This window comes from Sceloporus occidentalis, unplaced genomic scaffold (genome assembly GCF_023333645.1).
Source record: "Sceloporus occidentalis isolate IW3139 unplaced genomic scaffold, rSceOcc1.0.p SCAF_4, whole genome shotgun sequence".
Lineage (NCBI taxonomy): Eukaryota > Metazoa > Chordata > Lepidosauria > Squamata > Phrynosomatidae > Sceloporus > Sceloporus occidentalis.
In genome coordinates, this window is record NW_028316984.1 from 145,901,774 (window position 1) to 145,924,865 (window position 23,092).

Below are 23,092 nucleotides of genomic sequence, written 5' to 3' on the forward strand. Positions count from 1 at the left end.
TATTAATGTCCTGGATCATTTTCCAGAATGAACTATAGATACAAAGGTTAATACTTTCTCTTGCTGCTTCGCTTTTATCCCTAGTGTAAGGACTTGTTAAAACTTTAGGTTTTTTAAAGGCGTAAAGACAAAATCTATTCAAAAAGATCATTTAGTGGCTCAAAAAGAATGAATTATTTTCCCCAAAACACCAATGTGAACTTTGTGGAGGTAATGCCTAACAACAAACTGTGCTGCCTCAAGGCTGCTTAACCTCTGCAACCCAAGACACACCTGGGCAACACTGCAGGATCATGAAACCAAAGTCATAAAGCAAAACAAAAAAACACAGTAAACTTTGTAGTAGCAGGAAGGTATTTTCATTATTTGAAAAAAAAATAAAATTCAAACTTTTTTCATCACATAAAAACATTACATAAGTAATAAACATATTTACACTTCTGTTTTTGATTATAAATATACATTATATACAAAATAATGTTATAAAACGTAGAAAGTTCAGTGCTTCTGATTCTCTTTTTAAATTACTGAAATACTAGACTTCAAAATAAACTACAAACAGACACTAGTATAAACCATATTATTGATTTCTGAAGGTTGTCTCCATAAAGGTCTTGAATTGCCAGACCAGAAGGTCTGTAGTGAACATTCCAAGCAAGATCTTGCTTGCACAATTCAAGGCTGTAGGTGGACTAATCCAATGCTGGGATTTACAAGGTCAGGAACGTTGCTTTTCCTCCACAGAAAGTACAATCCCAGCTTCCTTGAATGAAAACTGGCTTCCTCTCTCGGCTTCCGCCACATTTTGTTTCCCACAGTACTTGTTTATCACTATAAACATCACAGCACTTCCTATCTGAAATGTCTATTATTATTGCTGTAAATGCATAAGAGAGTCTTTGTGCACAGTTTTCCATTTCAGAGCTGCTCCTTTGGACTCAAAAGTTTAAAGTTAATCCTTTCCTCATAGTACTGTGAAGGAATGGACAAGCACGCCAGAGCAAGAGATTTAAAGTTTTCCACACAGTATAATCTCTGAAGAAGTCCCCTTTCATAGCTTAGTCTTTGCTAGACTTCGGGGGAAGGGATGGATTTGTAGTGATGGTTGTTCTGTAGCAACAGATATTAAGGCAGGGCTTATAACACTTCCCTGTCTGAAATTGTTTGCAATTATTATGGTGGCACCAGACTGAGATAGCTAACACAAATCCAAGTCCTTTCTTATGCATACAAAGAAACATACTTCTATTCATGGTGACTAGTAGTGCAAAAGGCATTAAAAAGCTGATTGATTTTAAACGCACTTGTAAGGCTTTCATTGATCATGGAATTAAGTTTCCTCATGTTTTGGAGAAGTATCCTCTTTCCCCCCCCATTTAAGTCCACAGATGTTCCTATGGTTCAATAATAAGAAAAAATTCTAACTTACAGCTTAGTTCACCAAAGCATAATCATCATCTTTAAGCAATGAAATGCTTAATTTTTCCTTACACTGTCTGTGAGCGATACATGGAAGGGAAAGGGGCTGGAAAAGTGAGGATCAACAAAAGGTATTGGTTGCCACTTCTGGCCAATACTGTTGGGGTACTGCAAGTTAGGGGGGGAGGCAGTTATGCCTTGATTTGGGCTCTCTAGATTCTCAGACACGCTTTAGGCACTTTCAAATCCAGAAAAAATGGTGACTTCATTTATTCTGTATCCATTTTCTGCATAGAAAAACGGGTTTCTTCATTCATTCTTCTCACAGTATTGCTGGTAGGCTCTGTGATGATGGCTGAGTGCCTTCTGCATTGACTGGCACCTCCCAAACTGAAGTTCTGGAAAGTCATACAACTGTTCATGAGCAACTGGCAGCAATGCAATTTCAAAGGCTAGAAAGAGATACAGTCTCTTCCTCTCTCGTCCCTGTAGTCAGTTACATTCCTCCGATCAGGCTTCAAAATAAGGAAACAGGAAACAAAAGGTGTATTGCAGCTTTTAAATTCACAGTCTGTCCAGTTCACCCACTTTCATCTCTCCTCCTCCTGAGAGCAGCAAATTGCATATAATTAATAAAAAATTAAAGGTCCAATCCAATTCTGAATTGTAAACAATGTAGCGGGAATGTCCACCTTGTGGCACCTCAAAAACCGAGGTGCAAAATGAGCAGCCTTCATTCTTATACCTATCCACGTGGGGGGGGGGGGGGGAAAGAAAAGAAAAAAAGAATTAGAAACAGACATATTACTTTATTCACTGTAAATTTAAAATTAAATGTAGGCAAATACAAACTTAGAACCTCCAACTCAAATCACTATCTTTCTTCTTTTTCTGTCTACCCCTTATTAAAGACAAACAATCTAGACCAGCAGTTTTCAAACTGTGGGTCACGACCCCTTTGGGGGGGTCAAACAACCCTTTCACAGGGGTCACCTAAGACCATTGGAAAACATATTACTGATGGTCTTAGGAAACGAGACATGGTTGGGGGTCACCACAACATGAAAAACTATATTAAAGGGTTGTGGCATTAGCAAGGTTGAGAACCATTGATCTAGACTGATATAGAATCATAGAATCAGAATGGGACCCATGGGTCATCAGTCCAACCCTCGGCTCAATAGCAGGTATCTGTCCATCCTCTTTTTGCCTCTAGGTAATTGGTGGTATAGTAGTTTGAGCGTCGGACTATGACTCTGAAGACAAAGGTTAGATTCCCAGCTCATCCGTGAAACCCACTGGGTGACTTTGGGCAAGTTACACTCTTTCTGCCTTGGGGGAAGGCAATGGCAACCCTCTGAACAAATCTTGCCAAGAAAACCCCCATGATAGGTATGCCTTAGGGTCACCATAAGTCTGAATAACTGCAGAATAATTGCCTGATTCTGTCTTAAATTTCAGATTGCTAGTCTGTGAATGACTTGAAGACACACAAACAACAACAACAACAAAATTGGTTCCATTGCCGAGCTGCTTTCACTGTTACGAAGTATCTTTCAATGGTCAATCTAAATCTACCCTTCTGTACCTTAAAACCTTTAGACCTAGTTCTACCCTCTAAGACAGCAGAGAACAAGTCCCTTTCTCTTTGATATTTCTGAACTCACTGTGTTTTCACGTATTTATTTTTTGTGCTTCCTATTCTTAGATCCAGTGGGATGGACTCAACAGGACTGTGAGTGGAAGGCACTTCTGGTCATAATGAGATGTTTTCTGATTTTTACCATTCCCTCTTCTTGCTTTCCCACCACCACCTAGCAACCCATCCCATTTTGATGGTTTCTCCAACCCCAAGGAGTAGCTTTTCAGGAATCAAAGTGTACTGCAAACATATGAGGGAATTTGGAAAGCGCTATTCTATGAGCACACATCTGATAATGGAAGGTAAGAACCAAACCTGAAGCATTTGATATTTCCCTTATTTATTTCTTTGTTTCTCTGAGCTTTATTTGCTTGGGCTATGTGAAGCAGAAATAAAGAGTGCCATTTTCTCCCATTAGTTGCTTTAATCATAGAAGATGTATGTAAATGGTGCCCAAGAACCCCAAATTGCATTATTCTCTTCACATGTTCATGATAAACAATGCCACATTTCTATGTATTTATCATTGCATAGGCGACATCTGCATGGGCAATGTGCATACCTCTGTGGCCATAACACACTCATTTCGCTCTTCGGTTATCACAAAGACAGACTGGTACATGGAATCCCTTGGGGAGCATATTGCTGATATTCTACATTCTGGCTTTTCACTGTAGAAAACATAGAAAAACATACGATTAAGAACAATAAGTAAAATATTTTAGTTTCAGGTGTTAAGATGTGAAGAAAGAACAACCTGCAATAGCTGCAACTGAAAGAAAAGATACTATGTCATGGAAAACTACAGACATGTAAAAAAAGCTAGTTCCCAACAAAGGCATGTAAAGAATACAGTATTCACAAATGTCCTCTTTCTCAGAAAGAAAGAAAAATCAACATTTTGCTTGTTCACAAGAGAGAAAACACTATTCTTTTAAAATTTATGCAGATATTTAAAAATTTAATTTAATATAGAATAGTTTTCTGCAATTTATTTTGCAAATAAATGATGTAATATAAAAGATAATTGAAAATGAGTAAAAACTTATAATCTCTTCAAGCAGGGAATTTTTTAAAAACAAATTCCCATTCATGCATGCAAAATTTAAATGATCAGAAATGTACATCTCCATTTCTAGTTCACGCTAAACCATGGCCACACAGTGGAACCTAGGAGTGAGCTATGAAGTGAAAGAGTACTTGCAAGGGACAGAAAGTTATGGACCGAAAGCTACCTTTCATTTCAAACTAGTTGAGTTTTAGCTTGCCTGTCAGATGGTGTCCCTAAATCCATACATTTACTTTCTCCCAGATATAGGGTTGCCATATCCCGGCTGTGGGCGGGAATTTCCCAGTTTTGGGCGGGTCCGCACGGTCCCGCCCCGGGTTGCCTCCGCCCCAGGCTTTGTTGCAAAGTCTGCAACAGCAGGAGTGGAGAAAAGAGAGAGGCCTGTGTAGGCCTCTCTCCTTTGGCGGGGGGGCTTCCGTCCCCTCTTTGGCTCCGCCGGAGCTGAGAGAGGGAAAGAAGCCTCGCCGAGGCCAGACTTCTTTCCCCGCCTGGGCTCCGCCGCCGAGAACGGAGCCCAGGCGGGGAAAGAAAGCCTCCCTGAGGGGAGGATTCCTTCCCCGCCTGGCCCGCTTCCCTCCTGACAGGCAGGGCCAAGGAGCCTCACTTCAGCGAGGCTCCTTCGCCCTGCTGGGCCCCCTGCCCTGGCGGATAGGCAGGGCCAAGGAGCCTCGCTTCAGTGAGGCTCCTTCACCTTTCCTGTTCCCCTCCGCATTTATATTAACATTTTTTTTAAAAAAATCACCCATTTTTTTCACGTGTCTCCCATTTAAAAATAGTGTCCTACATTTTAAATGTTTGTCCTACATTTGTCCCGGTTTGGAGGTCCTGACTTATGGCAACCCTACCCAGATATGTATGAATGGGTACTATTCTCTCCTATGGAGGCAAAGCACTGCATTTTCAAAAAACATTACAGTGTAGGACAACCATCCATCATTGGTCTCAAATCCATGAAGAAGTCTATTGCAAGTCTGTCCTGAGCAGAGCACAGAGTGGAGAAAGATTAAATGGGCTTTTCCAAGGATTCACTCCACAAGAAAGCCCACTACTTTTAGCAAGCACGCGCACACACATATGTGTTGTTACCATTATTCTTTCCTATTCAACAATTCTGGCAGTAAGCCACCATTATTCCTACTGATGAAAGGGGAAAATAAGACTGAAAAAGAGAGATTTTCCTAAAATTACTGTCAGTCTTTGGTTTATTTTGGCACTTGAATGCAACAGAAGTGCAAAATAATGGCCATCTTTCAGAATGTTTATTCACAGACTAGCAATCTGCAGTTTAAGACCGAATCAGGCAATTATTCTGCTAACTTTGTCTTGCCCTGTGTCATTAACTTCCCTGACCCACAAGACCAATTAAACAGGCTGCATCATTCAAGTTCCCTGTGCTCAAGGGGAGGTGCCTTTGTAAAGTAAATATCTCTGAAAGGAAGAATCACCGGACAGCCCTTACTCTGATTATGACACTGTTTTTGTTTGAGGAACTGAAGGATCCTAGATCACAGCTGGGCCATGAGTCAACACAAGGTGCCCCACACAAAGGGGCTATTACTACCATTTCAAAGAGGGAAAGATACCACATGAAAAACTAAAAACTAATACTAGACAGGAAGAAAAACAGATAAACTTTAAAGATGATTTTTTAAAAAAAGCTCCAGATGAGAAAGATCTATAATGGCAGACAAAGTAAAATGAATTAGGGCTGCCTGAGCATATTAGAGAGGTGGGGTGAGGGCTACTACCAAAACTTTTGCTCTCCAGACAGTTCCAAAGCAGGCTTTGTGTAGACTCAGAAACCATTGGAAAACCAGAGACGATGATGATAATCATAACAACCAAGAAAAGTGCTTGGTTTATAGGATTTTAAAAGGAGACACAAAATTAACATAATCTAACTGTTGGATTAAAAATGGGTTTCAGATCCTGACTATTACTTGTGAAAGCAGCAGACTGAACAAGAAAATTAAAATCTCAAAACTATAAATACTCAATTTATTTGCAGTTCTATGAGCCAGTGTGGTGTAATGTTTTGACTATTGGACAATGATTCTGAGACAAGGGCTTGATGCCCACTTGGCCATGGAAACCCACTGGGTGGCCTTCAGTAAGTCACACTTTCTCAGCCTCAAAGGAAGGCAACGGCAAACACCCTCTGTTCTAATTTTGCCAAGAAAACCCTGTGACAGGGTTGCCATAAGTCAGTAATGACTTCAAACCACACAGTAACAAGAAGCAAATTTCTTATTTGCTCTCTTATCTCTCTCAGTTTTTAAATGCTCATATACAAGCTTTCTTGTTCATATTTTCCAACTGTGGAGAGAAACGAGGCTTCTAAAAGAAATATCTGTACCTGTGTAACCAGAAGGGTGATTTCTCTCCTATACATTTTTCACTTTTATGGTATTTGTCTTCCTGAATCCCTCTACTTGTCAGTTCCTTCACCAGGTTATAATCCAATGTGTGATTCTTCAGTTTGTAATTTGATTTTTCCAGCACACAGTCTACTTCGAGGTCTTTATTTTTATTGGTGTTTTTAAGCTGAGAGGCTGGGATGAGATTTTCCTTCTGGAAGTCAGACAGGTTGTTCATGGCTTCAGAGTTCTGCTCTGGCTGCCTCTGCATCTGCCGGATGACGATTGCAATCATGCAGCACAGGACGAGGAGAGCCACTAGCCCAACACCCATGGATATAGCCACCCATGGAACTGGTTTAGGAAGCTCTGGCTTTGTGAAAGGATATACTGCAAATTCACACTGGCTGCCCCCAAAACCAGGGGGACAGTGGCAGGCAAAACTGGGAGCATAAAGCCCAACGTAGCATGTTCCTCCATTCTGGCATGGCCCAGAGGCACATCCATCTCTAGTTCTTATATCACAATTTCTACCAGTGAAGCCTGGCAAACAAGTACATGTGTAATCATGTGTATTCAAAATGTCATGACAAGATCCTCCATTGGAGCATGGATTTCTGGAGCACTTGCTGATGTTGATCTCACATTTCTGTCCAGAGAAGCCAGGACGGCAGATACACACATGTTGCTGGCCCAACACAAAACACTGCCCACCTGTAGAGAAAAAGACACAAATAGTTCAATTTAGTGACCTCAATGTGTTGCACTAAACATAATAATGCCTTTACGGAACAAATTTACAATACGAAATACAGAATTACAATCAACAGAATGAACAAATTTGCTATACATAATTACAATCAAAAGAATGAAAGTTAGAGAAGCTATGCTCTAGTATATAGTCATCAAGAATGGCACAGAGAAGTATTTACTGTGCTGTGTGAATGCTGCCAATTCATGTGAGGTGGCCTAAATAAATACTGTGGAAGAGGTTATGGGATATATGGAAGGGTTTAGTCATTGGGAAGTGTTGAGTAATGCACTAGGAGAGAAGGAAAAGAGAAGATGCGAAGGTACGGGTATGCAAAGGCAGAAAGGAGTTCAGTAAAAGATGAATTAAAAATGCACTCTCTCAAATTGATATGCATTAAACCCCAAGTAAATGCAGCACCATCAAGGGGCATCCCCGCTGGTTCTTAATTTCTGGGCACAGAAATTATGTTAAAATTAAAATCAGATTAAAGTTGCTGGTACTATTAATCCTTAAAATCTTTCTGGTGAAAGGATTTACCATTAGCACAAGGATTGTTGGTGCACCTGTCTTCTTTTTTCTCACAGTTAGATCCTGTAAAGCCCACAGGGCACAGGCAAGCATAGCTGGTTCCTTGTTCCCTTTCCAGGCATGTGCCACCATTAAAACATGGAGAATCAACACAAGTCAAGGCACTGTGCTCACAGCTGACCCCATCATATCCTCGGGGACATATACATTTGTAATCTTTCCCTAAATCCTGTAGAAGAAAGAAGACATTTCAAATAAAAGAATAAAATTGCAATTCATTTCTGATTTTTTAAATTATTATTATTCAGTTTCTCTGAGCATCATGAATGAATTGAAATAAAAGGAATTGGCCTTAGTGGCAGCTGCAGGTAAAATAGGGTTAGAACAAATATCTAGACCTACATTTAATAGTAGTTTTAAAGACATAGTCTCAACTACAATAGAAGCAATGTGAACTTGATAAGCCAGTATTTATACTTATTGACTTAATGGTCCCCTCTAGATGGGACTAAATGTTGGATTCAGACCCTAGTTGGTAAAAACTGTGATGGAAACCCAAGAAGCAGTAAAAGATTCCACTTTCACAACGAGTATATAATCTCCTGTTCATTTCACTATCACTTCTGTTAAGAGCAAATCTCATTAAACCATATTAGACCACACAGTATTATTTCACAGTAAAATTCTAATTTAGGAATGAGAGTTGTGCAGCTCTCCAGATGTTACTGAACTGCAACTCACAGCTGTCCTATTCACCATAGCCAATGCAAGTTGCAGTTCAACAACATTTGCAGAGTTACACAGTTCTTGTAATGGCTTAGCTGGTTTACTCTAAATATGACTAAATCTCGATCCTATCCAATTATTGGAAGGTCTTGCAGGAAAGTTTTTAAACACCATAAAGTTAAGAGAGAATACTTCAAAGAGACAGAGTTCATACCAGCAATCAACTTCTGATCCATTACTAGAAGCCGCATAGAAAAAACCTCTGTATATTTATGTATAAACAGGTGGGATATGAAATCATATTTAATTTACTTGCTAATTAGCTTACTTGCTGTTCACTGCTATGATCTTTGGAATAGCGGTATATAAATAAAACAAATTATTATTATTATTATTATTATTATTATTATTAATTATCACCAAATGTCTTAAAAAACAACAGTGAAGGGTTGACGTAGATTATTTGGATTCTCAAAAAATAAATAAATCTCATAGCTGTCTTCCCAATTGGAAGCAATATTTTCTTAAGAACATACAAGGAGCCATGGTGAATCAGACCAAAGGCCTGGCTAGTCCAACATTCTGTTCTGAATCATTATATGAACATGGGAAACCTGCTAACAAGACATGAGTGCAACTGCATCCATCATCTCATACTTTCCAGAAACTGAACAATAGCCGCTGATAGATCCATCTTCCCTAAAATTATCCAATCTCCTGTTAAAGCCATCCAAATTGACAGCCATCACTACACCTTGTGGTAGTGAGTTTGAAATTTGAATTAAGACGTTAATTAAAGAATTAATTAAAGATTTAGCTTATTTAGTTACAGTGGTTAACCCCTGTTCTGGTTTTATGAGAGTCGGAAAAGCCTTCTCCCTATCTACTTTCTCCACATCCCACAAAAATAGCCCCATTGTAACTTTTGCACTTAGAACAGTAGCTCCAGACCCTTGATATTTGGTTACCTTTTTCTGTACTTTTTCTCACTCTACAATGCAATATTCAGAAGTGTACACAGCATTCTAGAAGTAGTTGCAAGATGCATTTATAAAAGGGAAATATTGACAGTTTTATTTTAACTTGTGGGAATTTCAATATTACATTGTTAAGGACTTGTATACACACACTATCAGAGTGAAGTTCATACAGGTAAATGTGCTGGTGCAGCCACTGTGCAGATTGAAAAAGGTGCACGGGTGGGAAAGAGAGAGAGAAAGTAATGCACCACATAGCAGCATGATTTTTCAGGCGGAAACCATAGCCACAGCACAGCATGTGTGCACATCCCTCCATGGCATGAAGCTTTATGTGTACACATCCCTCATGCCAGCTCCAAGAACCTTCTATACCACATCAGCAGTGCCAGCATCTTTACATCAGCTGCTATACATATCATTCTGTTAAACTGATGCAACAGTGTCTCAGTGATACTTCTCTTTATCCACTGTCCAGGAAATATCCCCAAGACAGTATGTAACAGCAAATCATTATCACTGAGGCGCGTTACAGAGCGCCGAAAAGCGGCGCTCTGCCTGCGCCGTCATTAGCTGTGCCGAGAAGCCCCAGCGACCAAACTACGAGGCTTCCCGGCGCAGCTAAAAAGAAGCTCCAAAATGGTGCTTCTTCTTGCGTCGTGGAAATGACTCAACAAGGCGCCAATGGTGCACTCGATGTGTCATTTTTGCGACACTACGTGCAGACGTTAAGCGTCCGACACGGAAAAATGGCTGCGCCCATGTGTATAGGCCGCGGCCATTTTTATGCCCCCGTCATGTGCTAGGGGTGAGGCCGGTATGGATGCTAGGTCCTTGGCCAACCCCTAGCATGTGATGGGGGCACTGCAAAGGCCCGTGCGGAACGGGCCCAAGACTCACTTACTAAACAGGATTATTGTGTGTGTAAAGTAGAACAGCCTCATCATACATCCTGCATTGAACTCTTTAGAGGTGTAGGATAGAAATATTTTATTGTATGATAAGGATGGAAACCAACTTAACTTCTTACATATTTATGTCCTGTATATGATTAGTTCTTACCGTGCAACTTCCTCCATTCTTGCAGGGGTTACTGTCACATACACTGATATTCCGTTCACAGTCAATGCCAGTAAACCCTTCTTTGCAGGAACATGTGTAACTTCCCTGGCCAGTATTCATGCAAGTGGCTCCATTTTTGCAGGGTCTATGATGGGTGCAGTAGTTCAGATCTGGGCAGAGGAGAAAGGGAAAGTTTCAGTCAATGAAATATTTATGACTTAATAAATAATAGCATTTAAGATGAGCCCCTACAAACAGCATGGTGTAGTGATTTGAGTGTTGGACTAGGACTCTGGAGACCAGGGTTCGAATCTTGACTTGTCCATGTAAACTCATTGGGCAAGTCACACTCTCTCAGCCTCAGAGGATGACAGTGGCAAACTTCCTCTGAAGAAACTTGCCAAGAAAACCCTATGATAGTTTCACATTATGGTCCCATAAATCAGAAATTACTCGAAGGCACACAACAACAACAATTAGAAACAGCAAAACACAATGATTTGGGCTGAAACACCTTGAGTTTATTGTCAACCGAAACAATTAAATTTCCTATATTAGGTTTAGCAGGATATACTTCCTGAGCCAGATGGACTACACTGCATACTTAATATAAACAAATGTGTATAAGGGTGTATAAATTCAGTACTTTTTCCTAAAGCATAGTTCTCAAACATTGTCACAGTCTCTCTCTCTCTCTCTCTCTCTCTCTGTGTACTGTTTTATTTGTTTATTTTGGTGTAGTGTGACGTGGGGATTGTTTGGTATTTTGTTCATATGGATCCACTTATTTTGCTCAGATTGGGAAAGGGACACATGGATGGTGATTCCCTGACTATTATTCATTTCCATTTTGTGAAGTGACTGTGCTGTACTTTGGGAGAGCACATTTGTGGTTCAGATGTCACTTATGGCTTGTACTTAAAATTCTTGTGCAAGCTATTTTTCTTTTAGGCTTACCAGTTTGTAAGAAGTGGATATTTCATGTCTGGCCACACTAACAATGGCAGACATTTGAAAATCAGCAGGAATCGCCTTCATTTCAGCTGATTAATGAAAGCATGCACAACACATTTTCAAACATTTCAATTAGTTCCTCAGCACTGGAAGCCCTCGCTTCTTCCTAGATCCAGACCATGGTGTATCAAAGGAACATGAAATAAGATGACACTGCAGGCTTACAATGAGCTTTTACTGTAATCAGCATAACCAATGCTATGGCATGCTCTTGACTTATTGTTGTTGTGGTGGTTATTGTTGTTGTGTGCCTTCAAGTAATTTCTGACTTATGGTGACCCTAAGATGAACCTATCATGGGATTTTCTTGCCCAAAATCACTCAGAGGGTTTCCATGTCCAAGCAGGGATTTGAACCCTGGTTTCCCAGTGCCCTGCTCCAACACTCAAACCATGCTGGCTCTCTACATTTAATGAAATAGCTTCAATCAGCAGTCACATCAAAATTAAATCATTCGTGTCATAATTATACCAACTAACCTTGATCACAGAAGAGGCCTCCCCATCCTTCATCACATATGCACTTCCCTGGTGTTGTACAGGTTCCATGTCGGCAACCTACATGAGGAATGCATTCATCACAATAACGGCCTCGCCAACCGCTGCGGCATCTGAGAAGAAAATAATTGCAATTTTTCAGTACTTATTAAATGACTTTATTCATTTTCTTAACTTTAATTAATACAAATGTAATCTTTATATGGTTATGATGTGTTATCTGTTTATTTGTTGGTATCAAGGATTTTAATCATTTTGAATTGTGATACTTTATAGCTTTTAGCAATAAAGATTCTAGCTGTCTATTTAATGACTTTGGGATCACTGAAGACAAAGGCAGTTGTTCTTTTTAACCTAGGATACCAATTCAAATCTGTAAATTGAAAGTAGCAGAGAACTGTGTTGCATATATTGGTATTCTCATTCAGATCAAGTATGATGACAACTTACATGCACTCTCCTGGATTTTGGCAAAATCCATTTTTCTTTGGACAACCAGCTAGACAGATAGCTGTTGGAAAAAGTGGAAGTACATTTTGTTAGAAAAAAGAAAAAAAAAAAGAATGTATTTCAAAACATTAATCACATTTGTATCTTGTTTGTCCTCCAAATAAGTCAACACAAGATCCCTACCACCACGTTACTGGATCTGAGTGAACAGCCCAGACACGCTTATATATAAAAGTACTATTTATATTTTACACTAACAGAAAAACCTAAATTATCTCAAAAGATAACTCATATGCCTTGCTCAGAATTGTGAAAACCGATATATAGTAGACTTGTTTTACATACAGTGGCACCTTTACATGCATATGTGGATACAACACTAAAAAAAAAAGACAACTAAGACTACAACAGCAGCATTGTTCATAAATACTGCTTTCCTGTAAAGCCTGGTTTGCCTTTGTTTTCACAACAAATATAGATTTGGTTTCCTAAGGCCAAGAAGAACATGGCTATATTTTAAGAACATACCAGTTTCACCAGGTCTGGCAGTAACAGAACTTTTAGCAATGGTTCAGCTCTAAACTTCTTAGGAGATGCACCTAAGCTCAATGTTATAATATCCGTATCAAGAAATCAATAGTTCTTATTAGGAAGTTGCATTTGTAGTTGGAAGTGGAAGGCAGATGAGATCTAATTACAATGAAAATACTTTGTACCTTCAACTCCTACGGAATATGTTTTCAGAAATCAGTCTGCTAGGGGCATTCGATGACATCACAATTTGAATTGGGTGCAAATGAGGGGAAATGAATGGAAATGGGCCAGTTGCTATTGGAGCATGTATAAAAAGGAGCAAAAACACTATTTTCCAACCAGAAACTCTCCTGGACATAAAGAAATCCTGATCCTCAAGTCCAAAGGCCTACAAAGATACAGGGAGCTACCGGACAGAAGGACATTTTACATAGAGGTGCCCACATTGTGCACCCTCTCTCCTCAGAGAATATACATATAGTGTTTACTGTTCTCAGCTGCAGGCAAAGATCTTTTTGGAGGAAATCTACAATCAGAAGACTAGTGTGATAGCACCTCCTTGCTGTGATCCCCAGGAGACTGGCATTGAGAGCTATACCATAATGCCTTCAACAGAAACATATTATACATGCCATCAAATACATACTGGCTGCTACCACAAAACAAAGTGGCAGCTTTTCAAGTTGCTCTTCAAGCAAACCTACCACTGCCAGTACTTGCTGTTGTAAAAATGCACAGGGAAGGTATTATAGGTTGCAATATTCAGTGACAGTGAACGTACAGTTCACTGGAATGGCTGTGAGCTTCTTGGCATTTATCCACTGCAGCATGTTTGGAGATATGCATCAGAGCATCACTCTTTATGGATTTACATCAGCCTACACTGGTGCAGTAAGGCATAACGTGTAAACTTGCTACTTGAAGCATGGAAGGGGATACTACTTATAATGTGCAGAGCTAGATCAATGAACTCTCCAGTATTTTACTTTGTTTCTTTTCTGAAGGAGACTGCGGGTTTTTTTTATTATTGTTATGGTGGAATGGAGGAAACAACTGCTCTCTGATATGGCAATGGTATTTTTGGTACCCCCCAAAAGAAAACCCCCAATCCTCACAATTTATTACATGGCTTACACAAACAAAGGGTAAGGATGATTTACAGGGGTAAAGAGTTCAAGAGACTTCCAGAAAGCTTTTCTTTCATTTGTTTCAGATAAGCTTCCCATTGAGAAGCTTCCTCACATTATGAAGCCAGTACCCCCACCCCCCAACTTAACCCCTACTTCTCTCCTGAAAAGACTGGAGTCTGTGTTCACATCAGAGAGGTTTATAGTTGAAATTATAGAGCACTGATTCCCAAACTATGGTCCTCCAGGGTTTTTTTGGACTTCAGCTCCTAGAATTCCTGAATGTTGGTTGGCCAAGGTGACTGGGGCTTCTGAGAGGACCAGTGTTTGGGAATTACTACTATAGGTTGCATCCACACTACAGAAATAATCCAGTTAGACACTACTTTGACTGCCATGGCGCAATGCTATCGAATTCTGGGAACCGTAGTTTTGCCTTTTCTGTCAGAGAATTCTTGTGCCCAAACAAACTACAGTTCCCAGAATTCCACAGTACTGAGCCATGGCAGTTAAAGTGATGTCAAACCAGATTATTTCTGCAGTGTGGATGCAGTCCTACTTGACTGGTTCTCCTTTACGGTTATGACAGCTGATCTCCCTGCTCTCAACCAAACGCAACCCTCTCCCTCATCCCGCACTGACCAGGGTGACCAGATGCCCTCACCGCCAAGGAGGACAAGGCACCACAAAATGTTGGGCAAGAAAAATGTTGGACATGACCAAAGAAAAGCTCAAACCACTCACAGAATTATCAGTTTGTGCTTCTTCAGCAGGCTCAAAATGCAGGATAAGCATTTTGGAATTCCTCTTGGAGAGAAGGCTGAAATGGAGGACATGTTCTGGAAAAGGAGGATCAAGTCGGGTCACCCTACCCACTGATCCTCACCTATGGTTTCTCTCCTTACAACTCTTTATAGGCCTTAAATGTAATAAGTAATTCAATGTCTGCCCTATCATGGAGGCCCATGACCACTAGGCGGCGCTCTCAACACTGTGAATTTTCTTCCTCCTGCAGCATCTCCAGCGCACTGTTTTCTGAGTCTGGCTGCATCCACAATGCAGAAATCATCCAGCTTGACACCGCTTTAAGTGCTGTGCCTCAAAGTTATGGAATTCTGGGATTTGTCAATGGTTGTGGCACCAGAGGGGAGCATATGACAAACCCCAGAATTCCACAGCATTGAGCCACAGCACTTATTCGTGTCAAACTGGATTATTTTTAGAGTGCAAATGCAGCCTCTGAGGGTTTTTGGGGTGACAGCTTACCTTCAGTGCAATAGTTCCCAGTCCATCCTGGCATGCAGGCGATGCTGCCATCAGGTCCACAGATGTAGTGTCCAAAGTGGTCATCTCGGCTCCTGCAGAGACGGGAGCAATTGTCGCCATAGTAGTGTTCATTGCAGACAACCCGGTAGGAGTATCGGAGCTTGGCCTGATCATTGCTCTGCTCATCCTGGGACCAGTCCTCGCCCACTGCCAATGAGCGTTTGATGGCCATTTGGCTGATCAGCCATTTCTTGGCTGGGGGCTCAGAACCTGCAACAGGAACACAAACACACACATGTAGACCTGGTGGTTTGGAGGCTCTAGTCCCCAGGGAAACACAGAGCTGGAAGGGACTTCAAGGTTCATCTATTCCAACCCTGCCTGCCCAATTGGAAAACATAATTAAAGCTCCCCTGAAAGATGCCCACCCAGGGTAACCAGATGTCCTCACCCACAAAGGATGACAAGGCACCGCAAAATGTAGGGATGTTCAAGAAAAATGGAGTACATGATCAAATAAAAGCTAAAAACACTACTCTAAATAGAAATGCATGCTTCTTAGCCAAGTTTAAAATGGAGGACCTTTTGAGATTCCTCCTGACTGAAATGTCGGATAAATCCTACATTTGCCCACCCAACCTCTGTTGGTGATGGAGAGTCCACCGGAGAGAGAGTGGGAAGGGAGCAAAGCCCTCAAGGAAAAGGGGGGGGGGGGAGAGGCAAAAACAATGCATTACAAAATTAATTTTGATATCCCAATAGAGTGGTTATGATATTTGTTACCAAATTGTGCAGGTTGAAGGGAGAGCAAATCATTTGCCTTGTCCTAGGGCCCAGTGCCAGCCCTTCTAGCTCAGGGTATCATTGGAGGAGGCCGTGCCTCACCTCCCATCTCCTCTCTCACAAATGCTTCCCCATGTCAGCAAGCAACGTCCAGCTTTCCCACAGCAAGCAGTGATGTCCATTCTCATACAACCACCTAGTTGCAATGGCTTCAGTTTGTGTCACACTCCTCTGCTGAATGGAGATGTGTAACCACAAAGGAAAAGGCCTCTATGCATGTGCAGAGTGCTATATACCTCTGAATAGCCACAGACCTGAATCGCCTCAGTGAAACAGCTCTGCTAAGAGGGATGAGAAAATATAACTGGTGAGAGTCCACATGCCTCTCTTGAAAAATTAAGCACGCACACCTTCCAAGACTCTTCATACTGTGCCAGGTGCCACCTGCCTGGTACCGTTCTCTAATTTCAATGTCACACATGCTTCCTTCCAGGCTACAATGGCATCTTTTCACATCCTCACAGATTGGTTATCATCCTTTCCTACTCCCTTCTTTTCAGGGTCTGACAGGGCATTTGCATTTAACAGCTGTGTCACAGGCAGAAATTCAACAGGTGCATTCCCCCATCCCTGCATCCTCCATCTTGGGCATTGCTTCTGGCGATAAATTTCACAGGTCATAGTTGTCCAAGACCAAAAATAGGCATAACCCTCTCCCAGGTTACCCACTGACTGCTTATTTGTTGTCGCTGTGCGCCTACAAGTCATTTTTGACTTATGGCAACCCTACGGCAAAGTTATCACAGGTTTTTTTGGCAAGTTTCTTCAGAGGGGGTTTGCTCACCCCTGAGGCTGAGAGGTGTGACTTCCCTGCTTATACTGTATACCTAACTGTGCTCCTTTCTACCAGTTCAGCCACGTAGCATCATGCCACCTCCTGTGGGTGCTACCATACACTGTGACCTTATTAAAACCATTCTCGTGTTACATCTTAACTTGTACTTCGTCTCCAGTGTCATGCTAATGAGCAACAGCATCGAGGATCAAACCATGAGTCCCTAGCACCAAGTGCAAGAGTTTCCATCAGCGAGCGCCATCGCAAAACCAAAACCAAAACCAAGCAATGCTCCCTCTAACTGGTGGCATGCTTAAAATAATTCAAAAATAATGAAACATGTAAAGAGGAACAAGTAGGCCGTAAGTAGCAATTGTGACATTGCAGAGGAATGTTGCAGTATTCCACAAATATTGTGCCAAATAATGATGATTAAAAACTCTCCTCAGCTAGAAATATAAGGAAACATTTGGGATATTTGATAGCAACAACTGGGGAAGTAAGGGGGGGGGGTCGCATTGTACAAATGGGGGAAAATAACACACTGTTTTTCCTTCTTATTTTTTGCCTTTCGCATCCATTATTGTTAGCCGTGGCCCTGAGAAGTTTTGCAGCAAGGCTTTCAAAGTAAAAGCTCTTGCGCTGTTGAAATATCCTTTTCCTTTATGTCACAAAAACATCCCAAAGCCATTATTCCTTTTCCAAAGGGCGGAATTTGCAGAAGGTGTAAAATACAGGAAAAGGCGGTCAGGAGTTTTTTGGCAGCCTTGCCGTTTTCTCACCAAAGAGCGCCTTTCTTTCCCACGCCAAAAATAAACGGGGAGGAAATGCAATTGTGTGGAGATTAAGTAAGGGACAAAAATCAAAGCAAAACTGGATGGGGAGCGCAGGGAAAGAAAAAACAACAACTCTGGCTTGCAGACTGGACCGACCAAAGAAAAGGTACCCTCAGGGGCTACGTGCAGAGAAATGTATTTATTTTCCTTGGGTGATAGCTGTTTTATTACGGTGCTGCTGAGAGATTTAGTTTAGTCTTGTGTTAAAAAGGCCCAAGTTTATAATAAGACCAGGCAAGTTTTGGGGACCGCTGTCGCCCTCCAGTGGCCAAGGAGTGAAACGCCATATTCACCTGCTGGATGGTAACCTTCAGGAGCGTGCCAGGCTTCGATGATCAGCGAGAAAGTGCCCTGCAAAGGGAAGGAAGAAGGCACTGCATTGAAGAGCGGCCAGGAAGAAGGGAGTGAAAAGTGATCGGAAAGAGCTGGCAGTCTCAAACAATCGGGTGAAAGCAGAAAGCCTTCTCCCGGGAGGAGATCCATTTCAATTAATCTAATTGCAGATAGCATTACTCTCTCCCAGTCCATGAAATGGAGCTTCCTCAGGCAGCACTGCTTTCAGTCTCCTGGGGAAAACCTTTCTGGACTCTCAAAAGGAAGATCACACACTCTCTCTTTTCTGTGCCCCCTTTCCCTCCATCCCTTCATTTTCCCTCATTCACATTTTCTGTCTCTAACAGAAATGCCCACGTTCCAGGATAGACCCGTGTCTTCCTTTCAACCCCAATCTGGGAGGCTTGGGCCAAAAGCCACACTCCAGTTGTGGATCTGTGTCTTATATGGAAGTGATGGGCTGGGGGTGCCATTTCGGACTCTCCGGGGCTTTTCTTGGCCAGAGGGGCTTGGCGTGGCCCCCCTCCGAGGCTGAATCCAGAGATCTAGCCCTGGTCGTCTGCAGCATCAGTCTGGAGGGAGACCTCGCAGCCCCTTTGGGACTCACTGGGCAGCAGTCGACTTCCTCAGAGTCAGGTTTTTCAAGGGGCTCCTCCTATGCAGGCGATCTGGAGCCCCTTTGGACCAACCCAAGGCAGCTTTCCCGGACTTCAGTCTGCTTCCTCAGACGCTTTCTTTCCCACTCCAGACTCCACCAAAAGCACCGGAGGAAGGAGGCGGCTGAAGTCGAGGGAAGCTCCTTTCTTTCGGGGAGCCTCGAAGGGGCCTGAGAGAGTGTGCTAGAAGACGCAGCGGGGCTCCAAAGGTGGGGATGCCGTGCCGGTGGGTCGGGGGTGGCGGAGGGGGAGATTGGAACCCAGATCCCCGAGAGGGAGAGAGAGAGAGAGGGAGAGATGGGGGCTGGCTCACCGGCCAGGTGAAGTTGAAGGGCAGCTGGAGGGGGCTGCCGGGGCCCTGGGCGCTGCTGGCGGCGGGGACGGCGAAGGAGTTGGTGCCCAGGACCGGGGTGACCAGGCTGCCGAAGGTGCAGCCTTCCGGGGAGATGACCAGCTGGAAGTGCTTCAGGCAGACCCTGAAGAAGGTGCGGCATCCGCCCCGGCAGAGCTCCCCGCTGGCCAAGGCCGCCCGGCCGTTCAGGAACTCGCGCAGCTCCAGCTGGAAGACCCCCGAGCCACAGACCCCCTGCGGGGAAGGAGGGAGACACCGTCAGCCCCGGATCTCTTCCACCCGACCGCCCGCCCGCCCGCCCGGGGGTCCCAAGGGGGACAGGGCTTTACCTGCAGCGGAGCGGCCAAGGCCAGGGCCAGGGCCAGAAGGCGCCAGGCGGAGGAGGAGGAGGCCATGCCAAGGAGCAGCCCCAGCGCTTCAGGCGGACAGCCCTCTCTCCCGCCGCCCCTTCCAAGCAGGAGAGGGCTCCGAGGGAGATCCGGTAATCCACTGGGTCCCAGGGACCAGTCCTGAGGGGAAGTCCGGCTGAGAGGCTCCAAAAGCCGAGGAAGAAGAAGAAGAGGAGGAGGAGGAGAAGTAAAGGAAGAAGAAGCGGAGGTGGAGAAGAAGTGGTGGAGGATGAGGAGCAGGAGGAGAAGGAGAAGCGGCGGAGGAGGAGGAAGAGGAGGAGAAGTGGTTCTGGAGGAGGAGGAGGGAGAGGGAGAGAAGAGGTGGAGGAGGAATAGAAGAAGAAGAGGAGGAGGAGGAGGAGAAAAGGTGCTGCTGCTGCTGCTGCTGTTGGAGGAGGAGACCTGCCAAGGAGGGGGCTCTCTGGGGGCTGGGGGCGCTGCCCTCCTTCTCCTGCTGCTGCTGCTGCTGGGTCCGCTCTGGCAGCGCTGTCTGGGCGAGTGAGGCGCTGCCTTCCCCGGCGGGGTTTATATCCCGGCCAGCAGGGCTTGGCGGTGGAGGCCCTCCCTCCCTCCCTCCCCGCCCCTGCCTCTCTCGCCTTCCCCAGCCGCGCTCCGCTCTGCTTTCTCGGAGCGGAGAAGAAGGGCCAAAGACAGCCCCCCCGATCCGACCCAGGAGGAGGAAGACCTCTTCCCCCCGAAAGCATCTCTTGGGGAGGGATTGGCAGCAGGGCCCACGCCGGAGTCACTCCCTTTGGAAGGAGAAGGAGGAGGAGGAGAAGGAGGAGGGGGATGTAGAGGCAGATGTCAAACGAAACTCAGAGTGGCGCATATATATATATGTGTGTGTGTGTGTGTGTGTATATATATATATATATATACACACATATATATATACACACATATATATATACACACACACACATACTCTTTATTGAAAATTTACAATATAAAAAAGGCGTTTTATATATCCATTTGTCTCCTCACAAACTTCTCTTTCCCCCTCCATTGCTAATAGCCGAAGATACAACGGTTGCAGCTCTTCTTAACACATTCCTCAATGATTAAATCCCTCATTCATTTCTTCTGCTTAAAAGAGAGATGGTCAAATTAAGTCTGCTCAGAGATTGAGGGTTGGCTCTTGATATTAATATGCATCAGATCCCTTTGCTGTTTGCAAAGTTTGCAAAGGGATCTAGTAGCCCCTTTGGAGACTAGCTGAAAGAAAGAAGTTGGTCGCCTGAGCTTTCCTAGACCTGAGCCTTGTTCCTCAGATGCTCAGGCGACCAACTTCTTTCTTTCAGCTAATCCCAAAGGGGCCACTTGATCTCTTTGCAAACTGATTTTCCATATCAACACTACTTTGCAGAAATCCTTCAGTTTGAGACCGCTTTAAACTGCCCTTGGCTCAGGGCTAGGGGATCCTGGGAATTGTGGTTTGCCTTGGCACCAGAGCTGAGCTCTCTCTGACAGAGAAGGCGAAGTGTCCCACGAAACTACAGTTCCCAGGATTCCCTCTTCTTGAGCCAGAGCAGTTAAAGCGGTCTCAAGATGGATTATTTCTGCAGTGTAGACTGGGGCCTAGACTCCCAGAGGCCCCGTGACCAAAAGGGAGGAATGGGCTCTGCTTAACTGGATAGCCATCCTTCTTTGCCACCTTCACTAAGGATAACAATAGCAACATCTTGACAAAATGTAAAGCTGCGACTCTAACGTCCTCATTTCCCCCTTTCTCCTGTTTGATTTTAGCACCTTTTGCCTGATGAAAGCCTGCCACATGTATTTTGTGCATTTTGGTTGTCCCCATAAAGGTATCACTCTCTCTGTTGTTGTTGTTGTTGTTGTGTGCCTTCAGGTTGCTTCCAATTTATGGTCATTCTAATAAGGTATCATGAGGTTTTCTGGGCAAGAATTGTTCAGAGCAGTTTCCCCCCTTGCTTTCCCCTTGAGGCTGAGAGAGTGTGACTCGCTAAGGTCCCCCAGTGAGTTTCATAGCCAAGCTAGGATTGTTCAGAGAGGTTTGCCATTGCTTTCCGCTGAGGCTGAGAGTCACACAGTCTGACGCTCAAACCACTCTGCCACACACCAGGCTCTCTTGTTTGCTGTGCTTGCCTTCCTTTGGCCATGTTCCTTCTGCCCCTTTTCTTTAGGTGCCTCAAATGTACTATACCTAAATGTCTTACTGAATTTTTAACTAAGCCACCATGGTTTGAGTGTTGGACTTTGGAGACCAAGGTTCGAATCTTGATGCAGCCTAGAATCGCATTGGTCTTTTTAGCTGCTGCATCGCACTGTTGACTCATGTTCAACTTGTGGTCCACTTGTATTCCTAGATCCCCTTCACACAGTTTCATTCAGCCTGGTGTCCTCCATCCTATATCTATGCATTTCATTTTTCTGCCCTAAGTGCAGTACCTTACATTTCTCTGTGTTGAAATTCATTTTGTTGGCTTTGGCCCAGTTTTCTAATCTATTCAGATCATTTTGAATCTTGATCCTGTCTTCTGGGGTATTAGCTACTCCTCCTAGTTTGGTGTCATCTGCAAATTTGATGAGTATGCCCCCAATTCTGTCCTCCAAGTCGTTGATAAAGATGTTGAATAGCATTGGCCCCAGGACAGAGCCCTGTGGGACCCCACTGGTCACTTCTCCCCAGGATGAAAAGGAGCCATTATTGAGCACCCTTTGGCTTCAGGGTCAACCAATTACAAATCCATGTAAATCCACACTCTCTCAGCCTCAGAGGATGGCACTGGCAGCAAGCCCCCTCGGAAGGAATCTGACCAAGAAAACCCAGTAAGAAAGAGTTTTCTCCTTGAAAGGCCCAGCTTGTTGTCTCCTGGTGTGTGTGTGTGTGTGTGTGTGTGTGTGTGTGTGTGTGTGTGCCAACACCCCCCCCCCCCCCCTTTGGCCTGTGTTCAGTGTGGGCCCATTGTTAGGTCGCGTGTCCCTCATTAAAGCCAAGCTCAGCCAAAGCCTTTCATGAGGCTTTTATTTCAGCTGGTTAAAAAGAAAAAAGGGGGAGCGAGAAAGGGCAGAGAGAAGATAAACCCTCAGCTGTATGGTAATGAGGTCTTGCCACCTTCATGCCAGCCTCTGCCCAGAAGGTGGAGGGTGCCCTTCACCTGCAGAAACAACAACAACAACAACAACAACAACAACAGAGGAAGAAGAGAGGACATAACTTGGTGAAATAATTTGGTGTCTTTTGCTTTTTTAATCCTTAGGATGAACCTTCTTTTGCTTCTTCATCTTCTTTTTCTCTTGGATGTTCCTCATTTCCAAACCAACTTCACGAAGAAATTCAAGACAGCGCTGAAGACCAATCTTTTCTGGTCAGGCTTAGCCAGAGGATCTTGAAATTGTGAATTTTAAATGACGACTTTTAAATTTTCAGTGCTTTTAATGTGTGCACATCTTGTCCTTTTAAAGGTGGATTCTTTTCACAAATGTATATCTTGTCCTTTTAAATGTGGATTCTGTAAATAA

At 43.4% G+C, this 23,092-nt stretch overlaps 1 protein-coding gene across 1 annotated transcript; it reads right to left on the reverse strand.

Annotated features, from left to right (window-relative positions):
• Positions 1-350: 350 nt before the first annotated feature.
• DLL4 (delta like canonical Notch ligand 4) lies at positions 351-19,693 on the reverse strand. Its single transcript, XM_089521922.1, has 11 exons — positions 19,547-19,693; positions 19,179-19,451; positions 18,170-18,227; positions 15,423-15,692; positions 12,496-12,556; positions 12,028-12,158; positions 10,535-10,704; positions 7,779-7,998; positions 6,487-7,201; positions 3,624-3,732; positions 351-2,164 (listed from the first exon to the last, which is right to left on the reverse strand). Exons 1-11 carry the CDS (start codon positions 19,610-19,612, stop codon positions 2,159-2,161), a joined length of 2,079 nt encoding a protein of 692 aa, XP_089378048.1. The 5' UTR covers positions 19,613-19,693; the 3' UTR covers positions 351-2,158.
• Between the last annotated feature and the right edge of the window lie 3,399 nt (positions 19,694-23,092).